We start from the raw sequence: 23,406 nt of genomic DNA, 5'->3' as shown, positions 1-23,406 counted from the left end.
TTAATTTTCAAAACCAAAAGTGTGATTGGATAACACTTAGGGAAGGAACAGCGAGAGAAAATGAGCATGGCTTTTTCAAAAATTTAAATTTTGATTAGACTAATGAAATTCAAAGGAAAGATCTTCACTTTCCAGGCATAAAAATTGTTTGCTTGTGTCCAGGTAGTTCCTGGATCTAATTTATTTTATTGTCTGTCTCCCACTGTAGACGGTAAGCTCACTGTGGGCAGTGAATGTGTTTGTTTTATGTATCGAATTGAACTCTCCCAAGCATTTATCAGGCACTCAGTAAATACAATTGTCTGACTAAACACCTCATGTGCTGTTCTTGCATCGATCAACTCTACTCTATTTCACTTTCCCAAGTGTTTAGTAAAGTCCTCTGCATACAGTCCCAATAAAAACTATTGATTGATGGAGTGATCAGTTATTTTGCACTACCAGTCTTTAAAATCTGATTCTGGACCCATCTTCCATTGAAAAAGTTTTACATCTCTCTAATTCAAAGAAAATCTGGATTCAAGGTAGCAGCATAGGTACTTGTTGGTATAAACTCCTCTTGGGCAGGAAAGCGTCTACCTATTCTGTCGTATTGTACCCTCACAAGTGTTTAGTACAGTGCTCAAAAACTAGCACATTCTGATTGATTATTCAGCACCCACTGGGTGAAAGACAGTGTACTGAGAAAATCCAACAGAGAGGCATGAGATATGTTCTCTGTGTGCAAGAAGTTGACATGCTAACGGAGAGACAAAGACATAGAAATATCTTTAAGCCCGGTAATTCGGATAAATATACTGTACATTTGATCATACATAATAAATGCTAAATTTATTGTTGCACTGTACTCTCCCAAGCGCTTACTATAGTGCTCTGCCCATAGTAAGCACTCAATAAGTAGTATGGAATGAAGGAATGAAGGAATAAAGGAATGGGTCTGACAATGATGTAACTTGGATTGGGGGAGTTAATCGAGGAAGGTTGTTGGAGGAGATGGTATTTTACAAAGACTTGAAAGGTGGGGAGAGCCAAGGTCTGTTAGATTCAAGTTGGAAGAATGTTTCTCCCTATCAATGAAATTTACATATTTCCAACAACCATAAATTTGAATGCCTATGTGAGAAACAGTAATCATTAAAATTTTTTGCAATTATTTAACACAAAACAAATGCTAACTGCTTCCATTTTCAAAAAAAAATTGATGACAAGCCTTATAAAATCCCAACCATAAACTAAAAGTACAGGGAATTTCCAATGTAATTAATTTTTAATTATTTTGACACTTATAAAGTGCTTATAATGGATTAAGTGCTGAGATAAAAAATACAAGAACACCATCCCTATCCCACATGGGGTACACAATTTATTTTATCCCTATTTTACATGCAGAAGATCCCTATTTTATATATAGATGAGGAAACCGAAGTTGAGAGATTAAGTTAATTTCCCAAGGCCACAGCGTCGTCCAGAGGTAGAGGCGTAACTACAATTCAAGGCCTCTGGTTCTTAATCTTGGGCTCTTTCCATTAGGCTTACTGCCTTCTAAAGTACATCACTGTTTCAAGATGCATAAAAGATGGTTGTCTTCAATTTTGCTCATCCTCTTTTCCCAGTTCAGAGCTGGTAGTAGTCAGAGAAGAAACTGAAGCAATACTAGTGAAAAGAGCACGGCCCTGAGAGTCAGGAAACTTAGGTTCTAATCCTGGCTCTGTCACATGCATGCTGTGTGACCTTGGGTAAGTCAGTTAGCTTCCCTCTGCCTCAGGTTTCTCATCTGCTAAAGTTACTCATTCAGTCGTACTGAGTGTTTATTGTCTGCAGAGCACTATACTAAGCGCTTGGGAGAGGACAATACAACAACAAAGAGACAAATCCCCTGCACACAACTGGGGATAAAATACCTGTTCTCCCTTTCTCTCAAACTGGATGCCAAGGATTGAATCCAATCTTCTTCTCTTCTATCTACCCCAGTGCTAAGCACAGTATCTGGACAAATTAAGTGTTTAATAGAGAAGCAGCATGGCTCAGTGGAAAGAGCATGGGCTTGGAAGTCAAAGGCCATTGGTTCTAATCCCAACCCTGCCACTTGTCACCTGTATTACTTGGGTCAGGTCACTTAACTTCTCTGTGCCTCAGTTACCTCATCTGTAAAATGGGGATTAAGACTGTAAGCCCCACGTGGGACAATCTGATTACCTTGTATCTACCCCAGAGCTTAGAACAGTGCTAGGAACACAGGAAGTGCTTAACAAATACCATCATCATCATCATCATCATCATTACTAATGCTGACAGGAGTAATCTGCCTTCCCTTTCTCCCCCCAATCACCACCCTTTCAGGTGTGGGAGAAATGTTTTGGGGGGAAAAGTCCTAATTGTGGAGCCGAACCTCCCCTTTTGACCTCCTAGAGTGGCCCCTGACAACACCAGGAACTCCCCTTTGCTCCTTCACTGACCGACACCATACTGCGTACGCAGTGACATCTTAAGGACACGGGGAAAGGTTAATTCATTCATTCAATCACATTTATTGAGCGCTTACCGTATGCACAGCATTGTATTAAGCATTTGGGAAAGTACAATAAAATAAACAGGCACATTTCCTGCCCACAATGAGCTCACAGTCTCTGTGGAAATCCCCAGAACCAAAAGTCTGTCACTGGGGGATGCTCCTCCCCGATCCCTGCTCTAAAGTCATTTCATTCATTCCTTGACTCATTTGATCATATTTAGTGAGCGCTTACTGAGTGCAGAGCACTGTACTAAGTGCTTGAGAGAGTAGAATACAACAATAAACAGACACATTCCCTGCCCACAACAAGCTTACCATCTAGAGGATGAGACAGGCATAAAGAGAAATAAATATATGAGAAATATGGACATAAGTGCTGTGGGGCTGGGACTGGGTGGGGATGAATAAAGGGAGCAAGTCAGGGTGATGCGAGAAGAGGCAAAGGGGGCTTTATCAGGGAAGGCCTCTTGGAGGAGATGGGCCTTCTCCCAGGTCCTTGCTTCCAATTCTTGGGGCTGAGTCAGAGAGAAGCTCTGTGCTTAAAATAAAAATACAGAACCTAAAGGTGACTGGTTTATTGTTTATTGTTACAGTGTACTCTCCCAAGCGCTTAGTACAGTGCTTTTCACAATATAAGCTCTCAAAAAATACCAGTGAATGAATTAATGGTGACACAGCAATTGCTGATGTGTTGAACCAGCTGGAAAAACCAGACCGTCTGGTATAAAACTGTACAGATAGTTATCTGACCACCATCCGATTACCCTAGCCTAGCCCATTCCACCCAAAGCCCGAATCCACAAGCATCTAAAATGACCATCTGGAGCAAATGTCACACTGACAACATGTCCCTGGGGACATGTCCGTCCTTCAAGAAAGATAATCTCTCTGCTTGAAATCCCCTAGTCATGACCCACATTGATGTTCTGGCTGATCAACATGTTAATTTTATTTTGCTTTCTCTCCTGAGAATCTAAAATGAGGAAAGAATAGAGCAGATTTCAGTGTAATGCCAAACTGAATGCAAAAGCGGCAGTGGCATGAGATGTATTTTAAAGCAAGTCATGCAGAAAAACGTATTATATCATGAAATATAGAGAGAGAGAGAAAGAGAGATATGCATAGTATATATATAAATATATATATATATATATATATATATATATATATATATACATACATGCATATCAGCCCACTCCAAAGATTTTCTCAGCTTCTCTATGACAGGCCTAAGTAGGGAATAAAAATAGGGCACCAATAACAACATCCGAGGCCCGGCAAAAACACCCCTGGCTTGGAAATCAGAGAATTTGGGGTCTAATCCCTACTTCGTCACGTGCCTGCTGGGTGACCTCAGACAAGTCACTAAATTTCTCCACGCCTTAGCTTCCTCACTTGTAAAGAGCGCATAAAACACCACTTCTTCCTCCCACGGCCCATGAGGGACAGGGATAGTGTCTGACCTGATTACTTTTACCCCACCACTTAGTACAGTGTTAGGTCCATAATATGTGCATAACAAATCCCTCCTTGGTTGTTCCTTCCTGCCCTCCCCATTATCCCTCCATGATCAAGAGGTACTGAGCTATTTTTACCCAGCCCAACTGGAGTTAGTTTTTCTAGACGGTGCCAAAGGTAAGGGAAGAGCACACCGTGCTCATATAACATGATGAGACATGGGACGGTATTTGCTGACTGCACTGTCCAGAGAAAGTCAGCCTAATGAATGAACATCTGCTGAGTTGTGAAATCCCCACATATTTCTGGTTAGTACCAAAAAGCGTGATTTATGCACTCTGGTTCTATAGCACCTCACTGGGATATGCTACAGTATAGTCAAGTGCTCAGTACAATGCTTTGCACACAGTAAGCGCTCAATAAATACAATTGAATGAATAGTATTCACACCGATTCTGGTGGTGCTCTCCAGAGGGTGGGATAAAACTTTTGTTTCGAGACGCGATAGATTTTTTTCACACACTATTTTCAAATTCAAAGAACTGTCCCAGAGGCTGAAGTGTGATTTTTTTCCTCTGTGCATAATGATAACATCTGGATGAAAAACAAGAAAAAAAATCTATTGCTGTCAGATTCGGATTAATTGGTTTCTTAAGTACTCATATTGCAGACAAACCAGTAGTAAGATTTATGATGTAGAGCATTTTAATCTGGTTCTTTTTATGAAGATAATTGTAAAATAACCGGTCTTAGCTCAGAAATTTCTCCTGGAGTGGGAATATCTCTCCAGCATTTCTTTCCTCCCATAAAATTGTTCTAAAGTGACACACTGACTATTATAACCACACAGCTTTACCATCGCATCCTGACATCATCACACTTGTCTATTCTCTTATTCATCGAGATCTCGGAGACACCCAGGGATTCCATCTCTCCTTTGCCTGCCAGCACAGGAACTTTGATTGCAAACAGACTCTGACTCCAAAGACAGGATTTCTGGAATGCGTAAACCCTCCGTTAAGCAGAATTATGATTTTATAATTAGCAATAGAAATGGCTCGTAATTAAGTCACGCCGCTTCCTAAAATGAGAAATAATTGCAATTTCCTGGTTAAGTAAAGGCCCCAAATTGAATGTAATCTGCACGTCTACCTGTTCAGATGAAAACAGATCACACTGCTCTCCGGGTGTCAGTTCACTATCCATGTTCCATTCCTTACAATGAATTTCGAGTCCTGGTCTAAGAACAACAAATCCTTTCTTATATTAAGGAAAAGGCAATGTTTACCTGTATTCCTGTCTGGTAAAATACAGCAATGCTTCTGCAGAATTCCAGGCAGGACCTATTTCAAACAAATAAAATATTTGATTATCTTTGGAATAAAAACAGACATCATAGCAAAAGGTAAAATTATTTATTAATGAGCTTATTTAACTATTTAAACAAAGTCAGGGGGTCCGGTGCAATTCCTAATAATGAGTGAAATAGTAACATTCCCTAAACAGGCCCATTGGACCAGCATGTATTCTTTTCTTGAAGGGCTAAAATAGTTTGATTCAATGTTGATACTGATATTAATGGCATCCAGAGGAAACCTGCCCCTGATAACTGTTCTTTGCTAATTTAGAAATGAGACGAAGTCCTCCAGATTTTCAGTTGGCCAAACAACCACAGATTTCAAACTATTTCATAGGCATGGAAGTACTGGATTTGACATATAAAGGAAATAAGGTAGAGTTAGTGCAAAAAAGAAAAAAAAAGAAAAGATTGCATGAATCTATTGTTTACTAATCTGGAAAAGGCAGCATTAATTTAAAGGAAAACAGTGCTTTTCAAGAAAAGAAAATTTTAAAAGTATCTGCCTTTATAGTCTGTTAATCAGGGATTTTCGGGGAAATTTGATTCGGTATTCCCGGCCCTTAGAGAAAGAATAACTCACCTACACTTTACATATCCCAAGCTGTAACAATATACCACTAAAAGTATCGCCTTCTCATTCCTATATAGATTTTCTCCAACACAAGAAAAATATTCAGACCCAGTTATATAAGAAGAGATGAGTCTCCTTCTTATTTTGAATTACCCAGGATGTCATTACTGCAAACATTCCCTTGAAATTTGATTAATCAAGGAATTCAAACAGTCACTTGAGAGACTCGGGTGCGTAGTCTAACTTTTAATATTCCAGTCAGTCTTATTACAGAAAGAAACCAGTCCTTTCTTATTAAGAACTAACATTTATCGATGTGTTTGAGGGTTAACAGACAATTTTCCAAATTTTATACACAACAGTTAATGGTAGAAGCTATGGTGAAACTGCAAAAGAACTCCAAACACTATTGAAATTCTCCCATCTGAAATCATGCTATTTTAAGACTTAAAATTTCTTTTTAAGTCTTAGATTCAACGGAACTCAAAAGTCAGAATGAAACGGTGATTTACATCTTTTTTTAATCAGTCTCCAAAGATCTACAGAACGTGGCCTTTAACTGATTTCACTAACTGCCAAGGCCAAAATTGATCACATTCTTGTCAAATTAGACTCCCTTTTAGATTCCCGCAAGTTCACATGGGTCTTTTATAACTACTAAATAATAATAATAATGTTGGCATTTGTTAAGCGCTTACTATGTGCAGAGCACCGTTCTAGGCGCCGGGGGAAGATATAAGGTAATCAGGTTGTCCCACGTGGGGCTCACAGTCTTAATCCCCATTTTACAGATGAGGTAACTGAGGCCCAGAGAAGTGAAGTGACTTGCCCACAGTCACACAGCTGACAAGTGGACGAGCTGGATTCGAACCCATCACCCTGACTCCCAAGCCCGGGCTCTTTTCACTGAGCCACACTGCTTTTCTAAATGAGAAAATTCACCTCAGATTTTGACCCCGTTTCTGCTCCCGTAGGCTCAAATGTTAATATTATTAACGAGGAAAGGACCTACATGAATCGATTATTCAAAAAGAGAAGCAGCGTGGCTCAGTGGAAAGAGCACGGGCTTTGGAGTCAGGGCTCATGAGTTCGAATCCCAGCTCTGCCACTTGTCGGCTGTGTGACTGTGGGCAAGTCACTTAACTTCTCTGTGCCTCAGTTCCCTCATCTGTAAAATGGGGATTAAGACTGTGAGCCCCACGTGGGACAACCTGATTCCCCTATGTCTACCCCAGCGCTTAGAACAGTGCTCGGCACATAGTAAGCGCTTAACAAATACCAACATTATTATTATTATTAAAAAAATATGATCCACCCACCATCTCCTCCCAGTCGCTAAGGTTTCTTCTCTCCTAACACAGGCTAGTTTCAGGAACTCATTTCCACATAATATAAGTATGCAATCTGCTATTTCTTAAAAGATTTTGGTTTAGCCAGTGCAAACACAACCCGTTTGCATTTACAAATCTTCCACAGACTCTGGTGCCATCTCCAAGTTTCCTCTTACAAAGTCCTACACGTCATGCAATTTAAATACCGATTTAGATAAAACTGGCTACGCTGATGCTTTGATTAATTTACTTAATGCTAATTAATTAAGATTGATCAATAGATAAATTAGCATTAATCAATTAACATGGATCCAAGCACTTATCCTAGCCCATCTTGATTACCGTATCAGCCTGCTTGCTGACCTCCCTACCTCCTGTCTCTCTACTCCTACTCCCTTCTGCATCACCCCACGTTGCTCCCTTTATTCCCCACCCTTCCCTTAGCCCCAAGGCACTTATGTCCATAACTGTAATTTATTTATTTAGATTAATGTCTCTCTCCCCCTCTAGACTTGTAAGCTCATTGTGGCCCAGAATGCATCTCTTATATTGTGGTATCGTATACCCCCAAGCGCTCAGTACAGTGCTCTGCCCACAATTAGCCCTCAATAAATACTACTGATTGAGGATCTGACACTAAAGTTTTGACACGTCTCCCAAGACTTTTCTGAAGTGAGAGAACATCAAAATAGAAATCGCTACTTTATAATAGTATATAAATAGCTGTGGCTGAGAGCAGAGCAGCCCTGCGGATCTGCCTCTGCTATTTCGGAGCCAAGGAAAACGTGTTTCAGAAAATCGGACAGGGCCTGGCCTTCTTAGTCCTACTAGAGAAGAAATGACCTGGCCAATGTGGAACACCGACGGAATCCATGGAGACTGGACATATTCAGTTGAAGAAGCTCCTAGGTTAAATCACTACACAGAGAAAATGAATTCAAGTCTTCTTGAAATCTCCCACCATCTGTTCAAGATTCATATTCCATCAGAGACAGGGAGAAAAACTGCTTAATGACTATGATGAAGCTAAAACCATCCTAGTGTTTTTCGATCAAAGGGTGCTAGAAGAGTAAAGTAAGCAGATTTGGGGGAATCAAAATGGGATGGGAGGCTAGTGCCTACAGGCAGACAGACAAACACACACACGCATACACGATGCCAAGTTCTTGAGCCTCAAGGAATAAACAAACCTGCCAGATTAGCATTCAGGCTGAAAGTTACGGGATTTTGTTTTAGAGTTTTTTTCACTCAAAGCACAATATACTGCTGCAGATTGGCCTTCTATTACTATTTATGAACTCTGTCTCTGATATTAAAATTTCTGGAAATTATCAATCCATCAGTTGCATTTATTGGGCACTTACTGTGTGCAGAGCACTGTACTCAGCACTTCGGAAAGTACATTTTAACAAAGTCGGTAGACGTGTTCCTTGCGCACAATGAACTCACAGTCTAGAGGGGGAGACAGACATTACTGCAAATAAATAAATTAGAGATATGTACTTAAGTCCTGTGGGGCTGAGGGAGGGGTGAATAAAGGGAGCAATTACTGCATCAGTCTTCTCACCTAGTCTCCCTGCCTCCAACCTCTTTTCTTTCAAATTCATACTTCGCTCTGCTGCTTGGATCTTTTCTAAAATAATAATAATAATGTTGATATTTCTTAAGCTCTTACTGTCGGGTGCCATACTAATCACTGGAGTGGATACAAGCAAAATGAGTTGGATACCGTCCCTGTCCCACGTGGGGCTCACAGTTTCAATCCCCATTTTACAGATGAGGTAACTGAAGCACAGAGGAAGTGAAATGACTTGACCAAGGTCACACAGCAGACAAGTGTGGAGACAGGATTAGAACCCATGACTTTCAGACTCCCAGGTCTATGCTCTATCCACTACGTGCAAGTCTCCTTGCTCCACTGGTGGCTTCTCTCTCACCACATAAACCAGAAACTCCTGATCAAAGCATTCAAAGCACTTATTCATTCATTCATTCAATAGTATTTATTGAGCGCTTACTATGTGCAGAGCACTGTACTAAGCACTTGGAATGCACAATTCGGCAACACCTTCCCCCACTACACCCCAGCTCTCAAGCCTAACCTTCTTACTGTGCCTCCTTCTAGTTTCTCCCACTGAGAACCCCTTGCTCATAGATAGAGCACAGGCCTGGGAGTCAGAAGGTCATGGGTTCTAAACCTGGTTTTGCCACTTTGCTGCAAGTCACTTAATTTCTCTGTGCTTTCATTCATTCATTCAATAGTATTTATTGAGCGCTTACTATGTGCAGAGCACTGTACTAAGCGCTGTACAAATCGGTAACAGAGACAGTCCCTGCTGCAGTTCCCTCATCTGTAAAATGGGGATTAAGACTGTGAGCCCCTAGAGGGCCAGGGGCTGTGTCCAACCAACCCAATTATCCTGTATCTACCCCAGAGCTTACAACAGTGCCTGGCACATAGTAAGCGCTTAAAAAAATACCTTAATTATTACATCCTCCCTATTGCTGGAACACCCTTGTCCTTCACATCCAACAGATTACAGTTAGTAATCAGATCTCCTCCAGGTGATCCTCCCGTTAATGTCTAACACACCCACCTTAAAACCCCTAACTGCCAACTTAACCCCTTCAAGCAACGACAATAACAATGATGGTATTTGTTAATATTTGTTAAGTGCTTATTATGTGCAAAGCACTGTTCTAAGTTCTGGGGGAGATACAAGGTAATCAGGATGTCCCATGTGAGTCTCACAGTCTTAATCCTCACTTTACAGATGAGGTCACTGAGACACAGAGAAGTGAAGTGGCTTGTCCAAAGTCACACCGCTAAGTGGCGGAGCCAAGATTAGAACCCACCACCGCTGACTCCCAAATCCGTGCTCTTTCCACTAAGCCATCAAGCCACCTAAACATTTAACTCCACCCTCTTTTCTGTAACTTAAGTGAGCAGCGTGGCTCAGTGAAAAGAGCCTGGGCTTTGGAGTCAGAGGTCATGGGTTCGACTCCCAGCTACTTGTCAGCTGTGTGACTGTGGGCAAGTCACTTAACTTCTCTGTGCCTCAGTTCCCTCATCTGTAAAATGGGGATTAACTGTGAGCCTCACGTGGGACAACTTGATTACCCTGTATCTACCCCAGTGCTTAGAACAGTGCTCTGCACATAGTAAGCCCTTAACAAATCCCAACATTATTACTCCCCTGTTATACTGTGAGCGGCAGATCCTATGTACTAATTCCTATAGTACGCTCCCCAAAACTTAGTATAATGTAAGCCAGTCGTGGGCAGGAATTGTCTCTCTTTATTGCTGAATTGCACTTTCCAAAAGCTTAGTACAGTGCTCTGCACACAGTAAGCGCTCAATAAATACAACTGAATGAATGAATGAATAACGCTCACCGTGGGCTCCCAATTTTTTTGAATGGTATTTTTTAAGCATTTACTACTTACTAAGTGCTGGAGTAGATACAAAGTAATCAGGTTGGACACGGTCCCTCTCTAATATGGGGCTCTAATAAGAAGCGCTCGCAATCTTAGCCCCCATTTTATAGATGAGGTAACTGGGGTCCAGAGGAGTGAAGTGACTTGGCCAAGGTCACACAGCTGACAAGTGGTGGAGGTGGGATTTGAACCCAGGTCCTTTCTGACTCCCAGGCTTGTGCTCCATCCACTAGGCAACACTGCTGCTTTTGGATGCACTACGATTATATAATTTACCCTTCAAAAGACACTGTAAAGTAAAAATAACTACAATGCCCCTCTCCATCTCTCTCAAGAGTTTGCAGCTCTCTGCTTGTCCATTCAAACCACCTCAATCGATCAAAAGTGTTTATCGAGCGCTTCCTGCTTGAAGAGCACTGTACTAAGCACTCTGGAGAGTACAATACAACAGAGTTGGTAGACATGTTCCCTGCCTACAATGAGCGTATGGTCTCGAGGGGGAGACAGAAATCTCATTCTGATGATTTGATCAGGGATAAAGCTATACTGAGCAAAACATGTTCCATTCACTCAGGCTGCAACGAAAGCCCACCTACTTGTAAAACATTACTCTATTCTGATGCTATGGCCTAGATTTCAGGAAATATTTTCTTCAATTAATTATTAGTTTGCTGCTATCCACTTCCTTGATTATCAGACCCAGTTGCTTTGCGATAGCTTTTCAGCTATGAGGACTTTTCTGTCACTATCTGTCTTCATGGAATCCTGTTATAAGTCTGAACACAGATCAGGTAAATTCAGTGCAATTAGACAATCTCTGGTTAAGGTTTTTTCAATGATCTTGCATCAGATTAATTGTGACTGCCTGCTAGCTATCACATAGGGCAAAAATCACGAGACATCCGTTTTAATTAATGTTCTTGTCTGCTTTCAGAATACTTATGTGAACTGTATGTCCTTTTCCTCTTTGTAAAACAAGACATTTCTCTCAGGTTATGAGGGGGATATAAATTATAAAGGAAAACGGCGTAATGGAAAGATGTAGGCAGCACTTTATCAAGCACTGCAGTGAGCAGGGCTGGGGGGAAATAATGCAACAGAGTTAGTAGACATGTTCCCTGCTCACAGGGAGCTTACAGTCTAGATGGAGAAACAGGAGGCTATTAAGAAAAGGATATGACAGTCTTCATTTTAATATATTTCTTGGGGATGGGGGAGCAAAAATCACTGTCCTCTTTGTAACACATATATGTCATTTGATTTTTTTTCTACAAATAGTAGAAGACAAATGTAAATAAATAAAGCTTTAAGCAATTGGGCAGACTCTATGACATTACTATTGTATTGTACTCTCCCGATTAATATAATTGGATGAAGCTGAAAGAGGAAAAACAATTGCTTAACAAAATCACATCCATCAGTCATATTTACTAGTACTTACTCTATGCTGAACACTGCACTAAACAGTTGGGAGAGTGCAAGGTAACAGATGTGGTAGACATGTTCCCTGCCCACAAGCAGTTTACAGTCTAGAGGATAATAAATGAAATGATAAGCAAATGATAACAAAAAACAGAATAAAACTTTGGGGAAAATGCAAACTCATTTTTACCCCTAAAACGTTTTTTTTTTAACAGGAGATACTTATCAAGAAGAGCAAAGACTTGAACACAGATAACAAGAACAAACTAACATCAAGAAGTTCTTGAAATCAAATCAAAGACCAGGAAAAAAAAAATTAGGCAAACCTCATTGGAAATGAAGACATAGTACTCCAAATTTAAGTTAAAACAACAAAAGATTATGTGGGGGGAGCTTATTTTTAAAGAAGGCATTTGATTTTAAAAAAGGAACTCTTAAAATGGAATGCAAATATCTGTGTGTTAAACAAACCATTTGTCAAGCTTTTTTTAAAAAAAAAAATGTACTTCCAATATAATCACAGCTACCAATAGACTAATTCGAACATCAGTGTCAAAGGAGAATTTCTGTTTATAGAACAGTGTAGTTTCTTTGGTACAGTGGCCCTAAAAAATCAGCTCAATAAATTTGTTCCCTACTGCATCAATTTTAATATAAGGCAACATGCTGGTTTCATGAATTTTCATGAGGAAATTATACAAGAGAAAAGCAATAATTGCAGCAGGAGCACAGAAGAACACCAAGTTTAGGGAAGTTAAATCTCTGGGGAATATCCTTGACCTATATTTAATATGGACCAAACACTTTTGAACCTTTAGTCTATACGTTTATTTAAAAAGAACAAAAGCAAATTCTACTTTTTAAAATATATTTGTCAAGTGCTTACTATGTGCCAGGCACTGTACTAAGCGCTGGGGTCGATACAAATTTGTCAGGTTGGACACAGTCCCGATCCCACATGGGGCTCACAGTCTTAACCTTCATTTCACAGATGAGGTAACTGAGGCCCAAAGAAGTAAAATGATTTGCCCAAGGTCACACAGCAGACAAGTGGCAGAACTGGGTTAGAAGCCAGTTCCTTCTGACTCCCATGCCCATGCTCAAGGACTGTATCAGAAACCAAGCGTGCCAATGTCATGATCTTGTTCATAGATAAATCCAGTGTTATTTTTCAAGCCTGTTTCATGTAATTAATATACATGTCTACATAAGCGTGCATATTATTGTCTTTGGACTGATTTTCCCATTTATAACTTGAAATGGAAAAACCACTACTTGCTTGCTGTGTGAATATGGGCAAATTACTTAAATTCCTTGGGCCTCAGTTCCCTACTCTTAAAATGGGGATTTAATACTTGTTTTCCTCACTACTTGGCCTGTGAGTCCCATGTGCTACAGGGACTGTGTCCAAAATAATGATCTTGTACCTTCCTCAGGGCTTACTGACAGTGTTTGGCACATAGTAAGTGCTTAATACCACAATTATTAATAATTTCATTATTAACATTGAACCCAGGAGTCTTCCAACAGTAAATCCAAGCACATTTCAGATATAGATTAACACAAAGAAATAAAAGAAAGTCTAACAAGGAATTTAGGCATAGAACTGATTCTGCAAATAACGGGATTCAAGTTCCCGGAGTCTAAGTTAAAAGCGGAATCTGCAAATCAATATGAAAGTCATCAGCTTTTTAAAAGTCATTGGGTTAGTAGAAAGATTCATCATTTCAAGTGGTAATAACTCTCTGTGATGTTATTTCATACTACCTGAACTGATAAGGGAGTCAGCGAGAAGGTGTATTGTCATAATGTACTCTCCCAAGCGCTTGGTACAGTGCTCTGCACACAGTGAGCGCTCAACAAATACGATCGAATGAACGAATCAGTTGGAAGGAAAGGACCGCATTCCTATCTGGGGTACGAACCATTACGAGATCAAATCAGTGAAGGGCTAAAGTTAACACAGTACTTCTAGGACTCTTCTATTCACGATGGGAGGTGTATCGTCTCTATTTAAAATATGGTTCTCGAATGACAAATGAAAATTGAAAACCTACCATCTTCCAAATCGAGAATGGATGCAATGTTGCTCCATACAGAGAATGATTCAGAAAGGCAACAAGTTTATGTTTGAGATCCATAAGTACAATTTGTTTCCTAGATTGAGCTGCAGGCAATTGTCCTCCATCCAGGAATAAATAGCATAAAAAGAATCAGAGGAAGAGAAGAGAGCTGTTGGAAGAAGCAGATGTATAGAGTTCTGTGTTATCTCCATTAATGACAAGAAAAATGACAAAGATGAATATCTTTGTTTTTACTCTTAAATAACACTTATAACTATTATCTTAAAAGAATACTGTTCCAAAACTCATTTTAACTTCAGAGAATAAACTTATTTTAGGATCTCTGCCTTCTGTTATATTGCACCAAGGTATGCTTCAGTAAAATTACCATTTAACCATTCCACTGTCTATGATCTACTCTACACTCAGACTCCTTTTCTAAAGCTATCATGGAACCTCAGCAAGAAACAAATGTAGTTATGAGCTGTCCTGAAGAGGGTAAAAAAGTTAATATATTGAGATATATTGGGCATTTGGTATCCACCCAACAGTACTAATTTACATATCTATACAATATTTGCACTACGATTGATTTATTTAACTTCGCTCCCACCGGCTAGATGGGCAGGGAATGTGTCTTCCCATTCTGTTGTACTATACTCTCCCTAAAGCTTAGTGCAGTGCTCTGCACACGATAAGCGCTCAATAAATACCATTGATTGATAGAATGAAGAATGTTCAGAAGAAATCCTCCAGATACAAAATTATATGAAAGCAATTTTGGCAAATCATCACTGACCGGAATATTAACAATAACAATAATGATGCATTTGTTAAGCACTTAATATGTGCCAGGCACGATAGTAAACGCCGGGTTAGATACAAGCTAATCGAGTTGGACACAGTCCCTGTCCCATGCGGGGCTCGCAGTCTCAATCCCCATTTTACAGATGAGGTCACTGAGGCCCAGAGAAGTCAAGTGATTTGCCCAAGGTCATACGGCAGACAAATGGCAGAGCCGGGAATTAGAACCCATGACCTTCTGACTCCCAGGCCTAGGCTTTAGCCACTATGCCAAGCTGCTTCTAAACTGTAGACTGTAATGTAAGAGTGTAAATCTCATGAAAGTAGCTCGCTGTATCTTGAGCTTTTCACGGCTCTGATTTTCAGTTTTAGGGAGAGGTGATAGCCGTTCACTAAGATACCGATTGGAGATGCTGATGACAATACATATCTGAGCTGGAACAAAAAGTATTCAATAGCTCTATTATATGGATTCTATGACCATTGAGGCCTTCCATAGAAAACTTCCTTTCTTCATATGTTGGTGTCACAATGGTTGGTATTAAAAATAGCCTGGCAACATTAACAGCTATGTAACACTGTGCATTTGGCATCCAAATGAAGGATGAAAATTTTCCCTTCTGAAAGTGCAACTTTTCTTTCTACTGCCTCAGATAATTGGTTTCTGCATCCTACAAACTGGAACAAAATAATTTAGTGGTTCACTCAGTTCATCAATAGCATGAATTGACTCTCTACTGTGTGCAGAGCATTGTACTACATGCTTGGGGAGCACAACAGAATTAGTATTCACTGTCCCTATCCTCAAGGACCTCGAGAAGCAGCATGGCTCAGTGGAAAGAACATGGGTTTGGGAGTCGGAGGTCATGGGTTCGAATCCCAGTTCTGCCACTTGTCAGCTGTGTGACTGTGGGCAAGTCACTGAACTTCTCTGTGCCTCAGTTCCCTCATCTGTAAAATGGGGATTAAGACTGTGAGTCCCATGTGGGACAACCTGATTCTCCTGTGTCTACCCCAGCGCTTAGAACAGTGCTCGGCACATAGTAAGCGCTTAACAAATACCAACATTATTATTATTATTATAGTAAGCACTTAAATATCAACATTATTATTGATGAAAAATAGATGTGGATTGTCAAAATGGATTTGGTTTTATACTGAATATTAATGTTTTTCTTATATTCCTTTGATTCAAAGATAATTCAATTATGGTGTTAGAAAATGATTTAGTCAAGGAACTACATATACTGAACCACTTACTGTGTGGAGAGTATTGTAATGGGTGTTTAAGAGCATATAATATGATATGATATATGATATGATATGATATAATATAATAATAATGGTATTTGTTAAGCACCTACAATGTGCCAAGCACTGTTCTAAGCCCCTGGGTAAATACCATGTAATCAGGTTGGACACAGTCCCTGTCCCACTTGGGACTCACGCTCTTAATCCCCATTTTACAGATGAGGTAACTGAGGCACAGAGAAGTGAAGTGACTTGCCTAAGAAGACACAGCAGACAAGCGGCAGAGCTGGGATTAGAACCCACAACCTTCTGACTCCCAGGCCCATGCTCTATCTACTATGTCATGCAAGAGCCCCCTACCATCAAGGAGTTTACTATCCAGCAGAGGAGACGGACATTAAAATGACTGATAGGAGGAAGTAATAAAGTTATATTCATAAGTGCTGAAGAAAGTTATATTTCACTCTGGACTGTGAGCTTGTTGTGGGTGGGGGATGTCATTTCCCAAGCGCTTAGTATAATGCTCTCTACACAGTAAGCGCTCAGTAGACATGTTTGAATGAATGAATGAATGTGGCATATTTAGCTGTGTATATCTGCACATGGTGCTAGTTCCGGGGAATAGTATATCGAATGATTTCAAAAGAAATTTTGAGGGGAGATATGGTTCTTTTCTCACTTTTCTTATTTACTCCCATGCACCTAATCAAGTGGGCAGAGAATGTGTCCGTTATAGTGTAGCCTCCCAAGAGCTTAGTACAGTGCTCTGCAAACAGAACTCAATAAATGTGATTGACTGTTTGACATAGGCTAAATAAGTGATAGGCATCATGATAATAATATGCTGATCAACAATTACGATGAGGATGACAATGTCCTCGAAGAATAGTTTATGAAGCAGGGTGGCCTTAGTGTGAAAAATCACAGGCCTGAGAATCAGAGGATCTGGGTTCTAATCCAAAATCAGCCTTTTGTGTGCTGTGTGACCTTGGGCAAGTAACTTTGCTTCTCTGTTCCTCATTTACCTCCTCTTTAAAATGTGGATTAAATCCTACTCCCTTCACCTTATACTCTAAGCTCCATGTGGGACAAGGACTGTGTCCAACCAGGTCTTGACACATAGTAAATGTATAACAAATACCACTTAAAAAATTCAATTTCAATTTTTTTAAAAAAGCCATAGGAGGATTTTCAAGGAAACCTGCAAATTTACTTGAGGAAGTTTTGAACTGTAACTGCCACGAAAGATAGGGGAAATAGTTTGGAGGTGACTATTTGGATACATTTTGAAGTGTTTTAGCTCAATGACTTAGGTCTATTTCTTTTTTTTAAACAATTTCTAAATACTTTTGAGGAGGTGATTGGCCTCAGATTTGTCTTCCACCACTCAAATTTTTTTTTTTGAGGAAAAGAGTCCGCGAGAACAATCCGCAGCAAACTGAATAAGATCTTGGCTGGAACGCTGATATCCCCACTTCAAATGAAAATTTCTACTTGATTGTTATTTTCACTGTGCATGGAACATTCGTCAAATAAATACGAATCATGGCAAAGTGGAGCTATTTCTGTATGTGGCCCATATGAATAGAATACTCATCATGTTCCTTATTTTAATACTTGCAGCAGGTTTGCTCTAGTTTGAGTTGCCAAGTCTATTCATTTGTGATTTTCTGAGTAATTGGAATTTTCCCTGTTGGTCTCATTCCAATGGTGGGCTGGCTTTGTCAATTTACAGAGAAAAAAAATCAATTCGGTCATCTTTGAACGGTAACAATATTCAATTTTTCCATTTAAGAAATTGCTTAAGTCTAAGATCTCAAACATTGATTCAGTAATAATATTTCAAATGTATCACATGCATTTAGAAATGCTTCGGAGGGAATATGCATTGTAATTAACAGTTACCGCTGTAGTGTGGCCTAGTGGATAGAGCATGGGCCTGGCAGTCAGAAGGATTTTGGTTCTAATCCTGGCTCCACAATTTGTCTGCCGGGTGACTTTGGACAGGTCACTTCACTTCTCAGGGCCTCAGTTACCTCATCTGTAAAATGGGAATCAAGACTGTGAGCCTCATGTGGGACATGAACCGTGTCCAACCTGACTAGCTTGTGTCTAATAATAATAATAATAATGTTGGTATTTGTTAAGCGCTTACTATGTGCCGAGCACTGTTCTAAGCGCTGGGGTAGACACAGGGGAATCAGGTTGTCCCACGTGGGGCTCAAAGTCTTAATCCCCATTTTACAGATGAGGGAACTGAGGCACCGAGAAGTTAAGTGACTTGCCCAAAGTCACACAGCTGGCAAGTGGCAGAGCCGGGGTTCAAACCCATGACCTCTCACTCCAAAGCCCGTGCTCTTTCCAGTGAGCCACGCTGCTTCTCTACTCCAGTGCTTAGTACAGTGCCTGGAACACTGTAAGCAAATAAGACCTTGTTAAGTTACTAGTTAAGTAAGAGCTTAACAAAGATCATTTAAAAAAAAGTCTGCTTCGAGGCTTCTAGGACTTGGTTTTCCTTAGGAATGCCGTGGCCTCTGTTAACGAGAAAGTGTGAAATCCATGGGAGCTGCTAGACAAACTCTCATTAATGAAGAGCAGGAGATCAAATACTTAGTCTAGGAAACACAGGAGGGAGATCTGTGAAGACCCACCCTTTGTAGCCATTTATCTAAGCTGTTGTTTGGGGTGAGGTTCCCTCACAGAACCACATTTGACAGAATCGTATAACTCTCACCCTTGATCAAAGTTAGGTTTTTCACCCAAAAGTCAACAATTCCAGGAAGATTTTGGTATTTTTTAAAGTACTAGATATCTAATTGAAAAGTTAAATAATTTTAAGCCTTTTCCTAGAGCTTCACTCTCGTTCACACTTCCCCCTGGTGGATTTGATTTAAGGTTGAAAGTCTTCTTTGGGATCCCATTTCAAAAAGTGACTATAATAAGGAAAAACAGAATTTGTTAATGTTGAGTGTAAGGTTTTTTATTTTTCTGTAAAAACAGCATTATTCCACACCTCCAAAAAAATCATACAAGCTCTTCAATCAATCATATTTATCTAGTGCAGAGCACTGTGCAAAGAACTCGGAAGAGTACAGTTGAATTAAAAGACAAGATCTCTTAAAGTTTTACCTGTGTCCTTCATGCAGGTATAGTATTGGCCAATTGATCACTTGGGCCAAAGGAATTTACAGTGTTTAAGCCTTCAACCAATCAATGAAGATAATTTATCGATCTCCCACTCTGTGCAGAAAGCACTGAATGAAGTGCTTAGAAAATATAAGGATTTTTTATAAGGGTTTTTACACTATAATCTAGCAGGGGAGACAGACACCAATTTTAAGGGGGATACCACAGAATTTAAAGTTAATTAAATAGGTGTTATGAGGTTAGCAGGGGAAGTAATGATTTAAGTGCTTAGGTGCGTTAGTAGTTGGGAAAATAGGGGAGAGAGATGAAAGGTTAATCAGGGAAGGCCTCCTGGAGAAGATGTAATTTCAGAAAGACTTTGAAGATGGGAAGGGCAATGGTTTGACAGGTGTGAAGAAGGAAAGAGTTCCTGACAAGAGGGAAGATATGAGCAAGAGGTCAATAGCAAGAGAGACAAGAATGAGTCAAGGGGAGCAGGTTGGTCTGAGAAGATTGAAAGACATAAGTGCAGTAGGAAAGAAGCAAGGAGAGGTAGTGGGGAGAGAGATGATCGAGTGTCTTACAGCCAACCTGGCGGGATTTCTCGTTGACGTGGAAATGGGTGGGCTATCATTGGAAGATTTTGAGGTATGGGGAGACCCGGACAAAACAGTATCTTGAAAGTTGAGTGGGGCAGCAGAGTGAAGCACGGACTGAAGGCGAGAGAGACTGGAAGCAGGGAGTCCTGCGAGGAAGCCGGTGAAGTAGTTGAGTCGGGCTGTGACCAGTGCTCGGACCAGAGAAGTGGCAGTTTGGATGGAGAGGAAGGGATGGATTCAGGAGATGTTACGAAGACTATAGATCGAGCCAGATTTGGACTGACAGTGTGGGGACTGAAAGAGAGGGAGAAGTCAAAGATATTGCCAAGATCCGCCTGGAGAAATGAGGAGGCTGGTGATATTGTCAATGATGATAGCAAAGCTCTCCCCAGAAAGATATGCAACTTTCTTGGGGTATTTGCACTATCACTTGGTAATCTGATTTGTAAACATCTTCACCCCTGGAGACTTCTCCTTCCTAACTGGTGTCTGTTCTTTAGCACTCCAAGCCATACATTGACATCCTAGGTAAAGTATCCTTAGAGAGCTAGTTAGTCTAGGGCAGCTCAGAGTTCCCTGTTCTGCTCGTGTGACTGGTAAACAGCACTCATCTCCAACAGTATCATCGGAGGCACACAGTCCTCTGAATGTAAACAACCTCATGATTGTGCAAATCTCCCTGATGCTGAGTCCTGACTCACACCAGAATTGTTTCAGGTCCTGACGCATCCATTTCCCAAATATCCCAGGTAGCAGAACAATGACTTCTATTTTGAAAATCTTCTATTTTGAAACTAGACATTTAGGAGGCAACAATAGCTTTCCGAAATCCTCCCTTAGTTGTGGAAACACGAGAAGCAGCATGGCCTAGTGGATAGAGCCCAGGCCTGCAAGTCAGAAGGACCTGGGTTCTAATCCTGCCTCTACCACTTGGTTGCTGTGTGGTTTGGGTAAGTCACTTCACTACCCTGTGCCTCAGTTATCTCAACTGTAAAACGGGGATTAAGACTGTGAACCACCATATAGGACATTGTCTCTGTCCAACCTGATTAACTTGTACTTATCCCACCAGCACTTAATAGAATGCCAGGCACATAGTAAGCACCTAACAAACACCATTAAATTACAACAGGTAGGGGACTTAATTTGAGTAGCTTCTGCTAAAACTCTGCATTGAATAGGTAAAAAAAAATTAGTTTAAACGTTTGCAGAGAAGTAGTTTCCAAAAGCTCACATCCTCCTATATGCTTTCCTGCTTGGCCCTAAGTCAACCTGCTTAATATTTCTCTTTAACCCTGGTATTCTATATTGTCAAATCTGCCGTTAGCATTGTAACGATGTACCCTGCAACACTGAACACTCAGTTCTACTAGGACGTGTGTTCTCACCATGCAGTTACAGGTTACAGCACAATTAGAGAATTGTCTTCCCAAAACACACACATGTTGCATGGCATCGAACGTAATGAATGCGACAGTGCAAGTTTCCTCAAAACAGAACTCTATGAGAATACTATCTCTGCACTGTAGGCAAGCTGGGTGTATTAGTAATGAGGGTATTTAGCATGTCCTAAGTGTCAAGCACTGTGCTATGCACTACGGCAGACGTGGAATAGCCATATTAGATGCCATATCTGCTCCACACAGGGCTCAGTCTAAAGAAGGAGGGAGAACAAACACTTTATCCTAATCGAGTAATCCATATTTACCGAGCACTTATTGTAAGCAGAATACAATACTAAGTGCTCGGGAGAGAAAAAGAGACTAAATAGACATGATCCTACTCTAAAGAGCTTAAAATATAGTGTGGAAAATCTGAAAAAAAAAAATCACTACTTTACAGGTGATCAAATTGAGGTACAAGAAAGGCTTAAAGTTGCACGGTAGGTAAATGGCAGAGCCAGGACTTCAACTCAGGTCTCCTGACTCCCTGAATTTCATTCATTTGTATTTATTGAGTGTTTACTGTACCCAGAGCACTGTACTAAGAGCTTCGGAAAGTATAATAAACAGTGACACTCCCTGCCCATGACTAGCTCACAGTCTACAGCGGGGGAGACGGACATCAATACAAATAAATAAAATCACAGATCTATACCTAGGTGCTTCTGTAAATAAATTACAGATCTCTAATTACAGATATGTAACAGATAGACATGTTTCCTGCTCACAAGAAGCTGATAGTCTGGAGGGGCAGAGAGACATTAAAATAAATTAAAGATACATACAGAGGTGCTGTGGCACTGTTAGATTGTACTCTCTCAAGTGCTTACTACAGTGCTCTGCACACAATACGACTGAATGAATGAATGAATGAATGAATGAATGAGGGTGGGGTGAATTAAGGACACAAATTCAAGGGCAAGGATGACACAGATGGTAAAGGGAATAAGAAAACCAAAGGCGTAGTTGGGGAAGACCTCTTGCAGAAGATAGGATTTGAATAAGCATTTGGAGAAGCAACATGGCTCAGTGGAAAGAGCCCAGGCTTGGGAGTCAGAGGTCATGGGTTCAAATCCCGGCTCTGCCACCTGTCAGCTATGTGACTGTGGGCAACTCACTTCACTTCTCTGTGCCTCAGTTACCTCATCTGTAAAATGGGGATTAACTGTGAGCCTCATGTGGGACAACCTGATGACCCTGTATCTACCCCAGTGCTTAGAACAGTGCTCTGCACAAAGTAAGCGCTTAACAAATACCAACATTATTATTATTAATAATAAGACTTTGAAGGTGGGGAGAGTGGGGGTTCTGCCAGATCTGAAGGGTGAGAGAGTTCTAGGCCATATGCAGGTTGTGGGAAGGAGTCAGTGGGGAGATAAATGAGATTGAGGTAATAAAGCCCAGATACATTTCCAAATGGAAAATCAAAACCAAGGGAGGTCTTTTTATTTAGACTGTAAGTTCACTGAAGCAGCGTGGCTCAGTGGAAAGATCACGGGCTTTGGAGTCAGGGCTCATGAGTTCAAATCCCAGCTCTGCCACTTGTCGGCTGTGTGACTGTGGGCAAGTCACTTCACTTCTCTGTGCCTCAGTTCCCTCATCTGTAAAATGGGGATTAAGACTGTGAGCCCCACGTGGGACAACCTGATTCCCCTATGTCTACCCCAGCGCTTAGAACGGTGCTCGGCACATAGTAAGCGCTTAACAAATGACAACATTATTATTATTATTAGAATGTGTCCACCAACTCTGTTATATTGTATACGCCCAAGCACTTAGTACACTGGTCTGCACACAGTAAGTGCTCAGTAAAGACGATTGATTGCTCAATCATGGGGAAAAGCCAACAGGAGGGAAAGAATTCTGCCAGGGAAAAGCCAGGGGGAGAGAGTTGCCCTTGAGAAGCTTCTAGTGGGTTTGTAGCTGTAAAAAGTACTCTTTTATTCATATTAATGTCCGTTTACCCCTCTAGACTGTAAGCCTGTTATGGGCAGGGAATATGTCTGCTAATTCTGTTTTATTTACTCTC

At 40.6% G+C, this 23,406-nt stretch overlaps 1 protein-coding gene across 1 annotated transcript in view; it reads right to left on the bottom strand.

Annotated features, from left to right (window-relative positions):
• The window catches only part of DLGAP2 (DLG associated protein 2), a 756,498-nt gene that overhangs the window by 686,148 nt on the left and 46,944 nt on the right, over positions 1-23,406 (bottom strand). The window contains exons 2-3 of the mRNA XM_029051803.1: positions 14,150-14,324; positions 5,259-5,313 (exon numbers count right to left, since the gene is read on the bottom strand). Of these exons, the coding sequence (XP_028907636.1) occupies positions 5,259-5,313; positions 14,150-14,233 (139 nt within the window). The 5' untranslated portion in view covers positions 14,234-14,324. The remainder of the gene's footprint in view (positions 1-5,258; positions 5,314-14,149; positions 14,325-23,406) is intronic.

Source organism: Ornithorhynchus anatinus, chromosome X1 (assembly GCF_004115215.2).
Source record: "Ornithorhynchus anatinus isolate Pmale09 chromosome X1, mOrnAna1.pri.v4, whole genome shotgun sequence".
In the NCBI taxonomy this organism is placed as follows: Eukaryota; Metazoa; Chordata; class Mammalia; order Monotremata; family Ornithorhynchidae; genus Ornithorhynchus; species Ornithorhynchus anatinus.
This window is presented reverse-complemented; position numbering and strand designations above follow the sequence as displayed.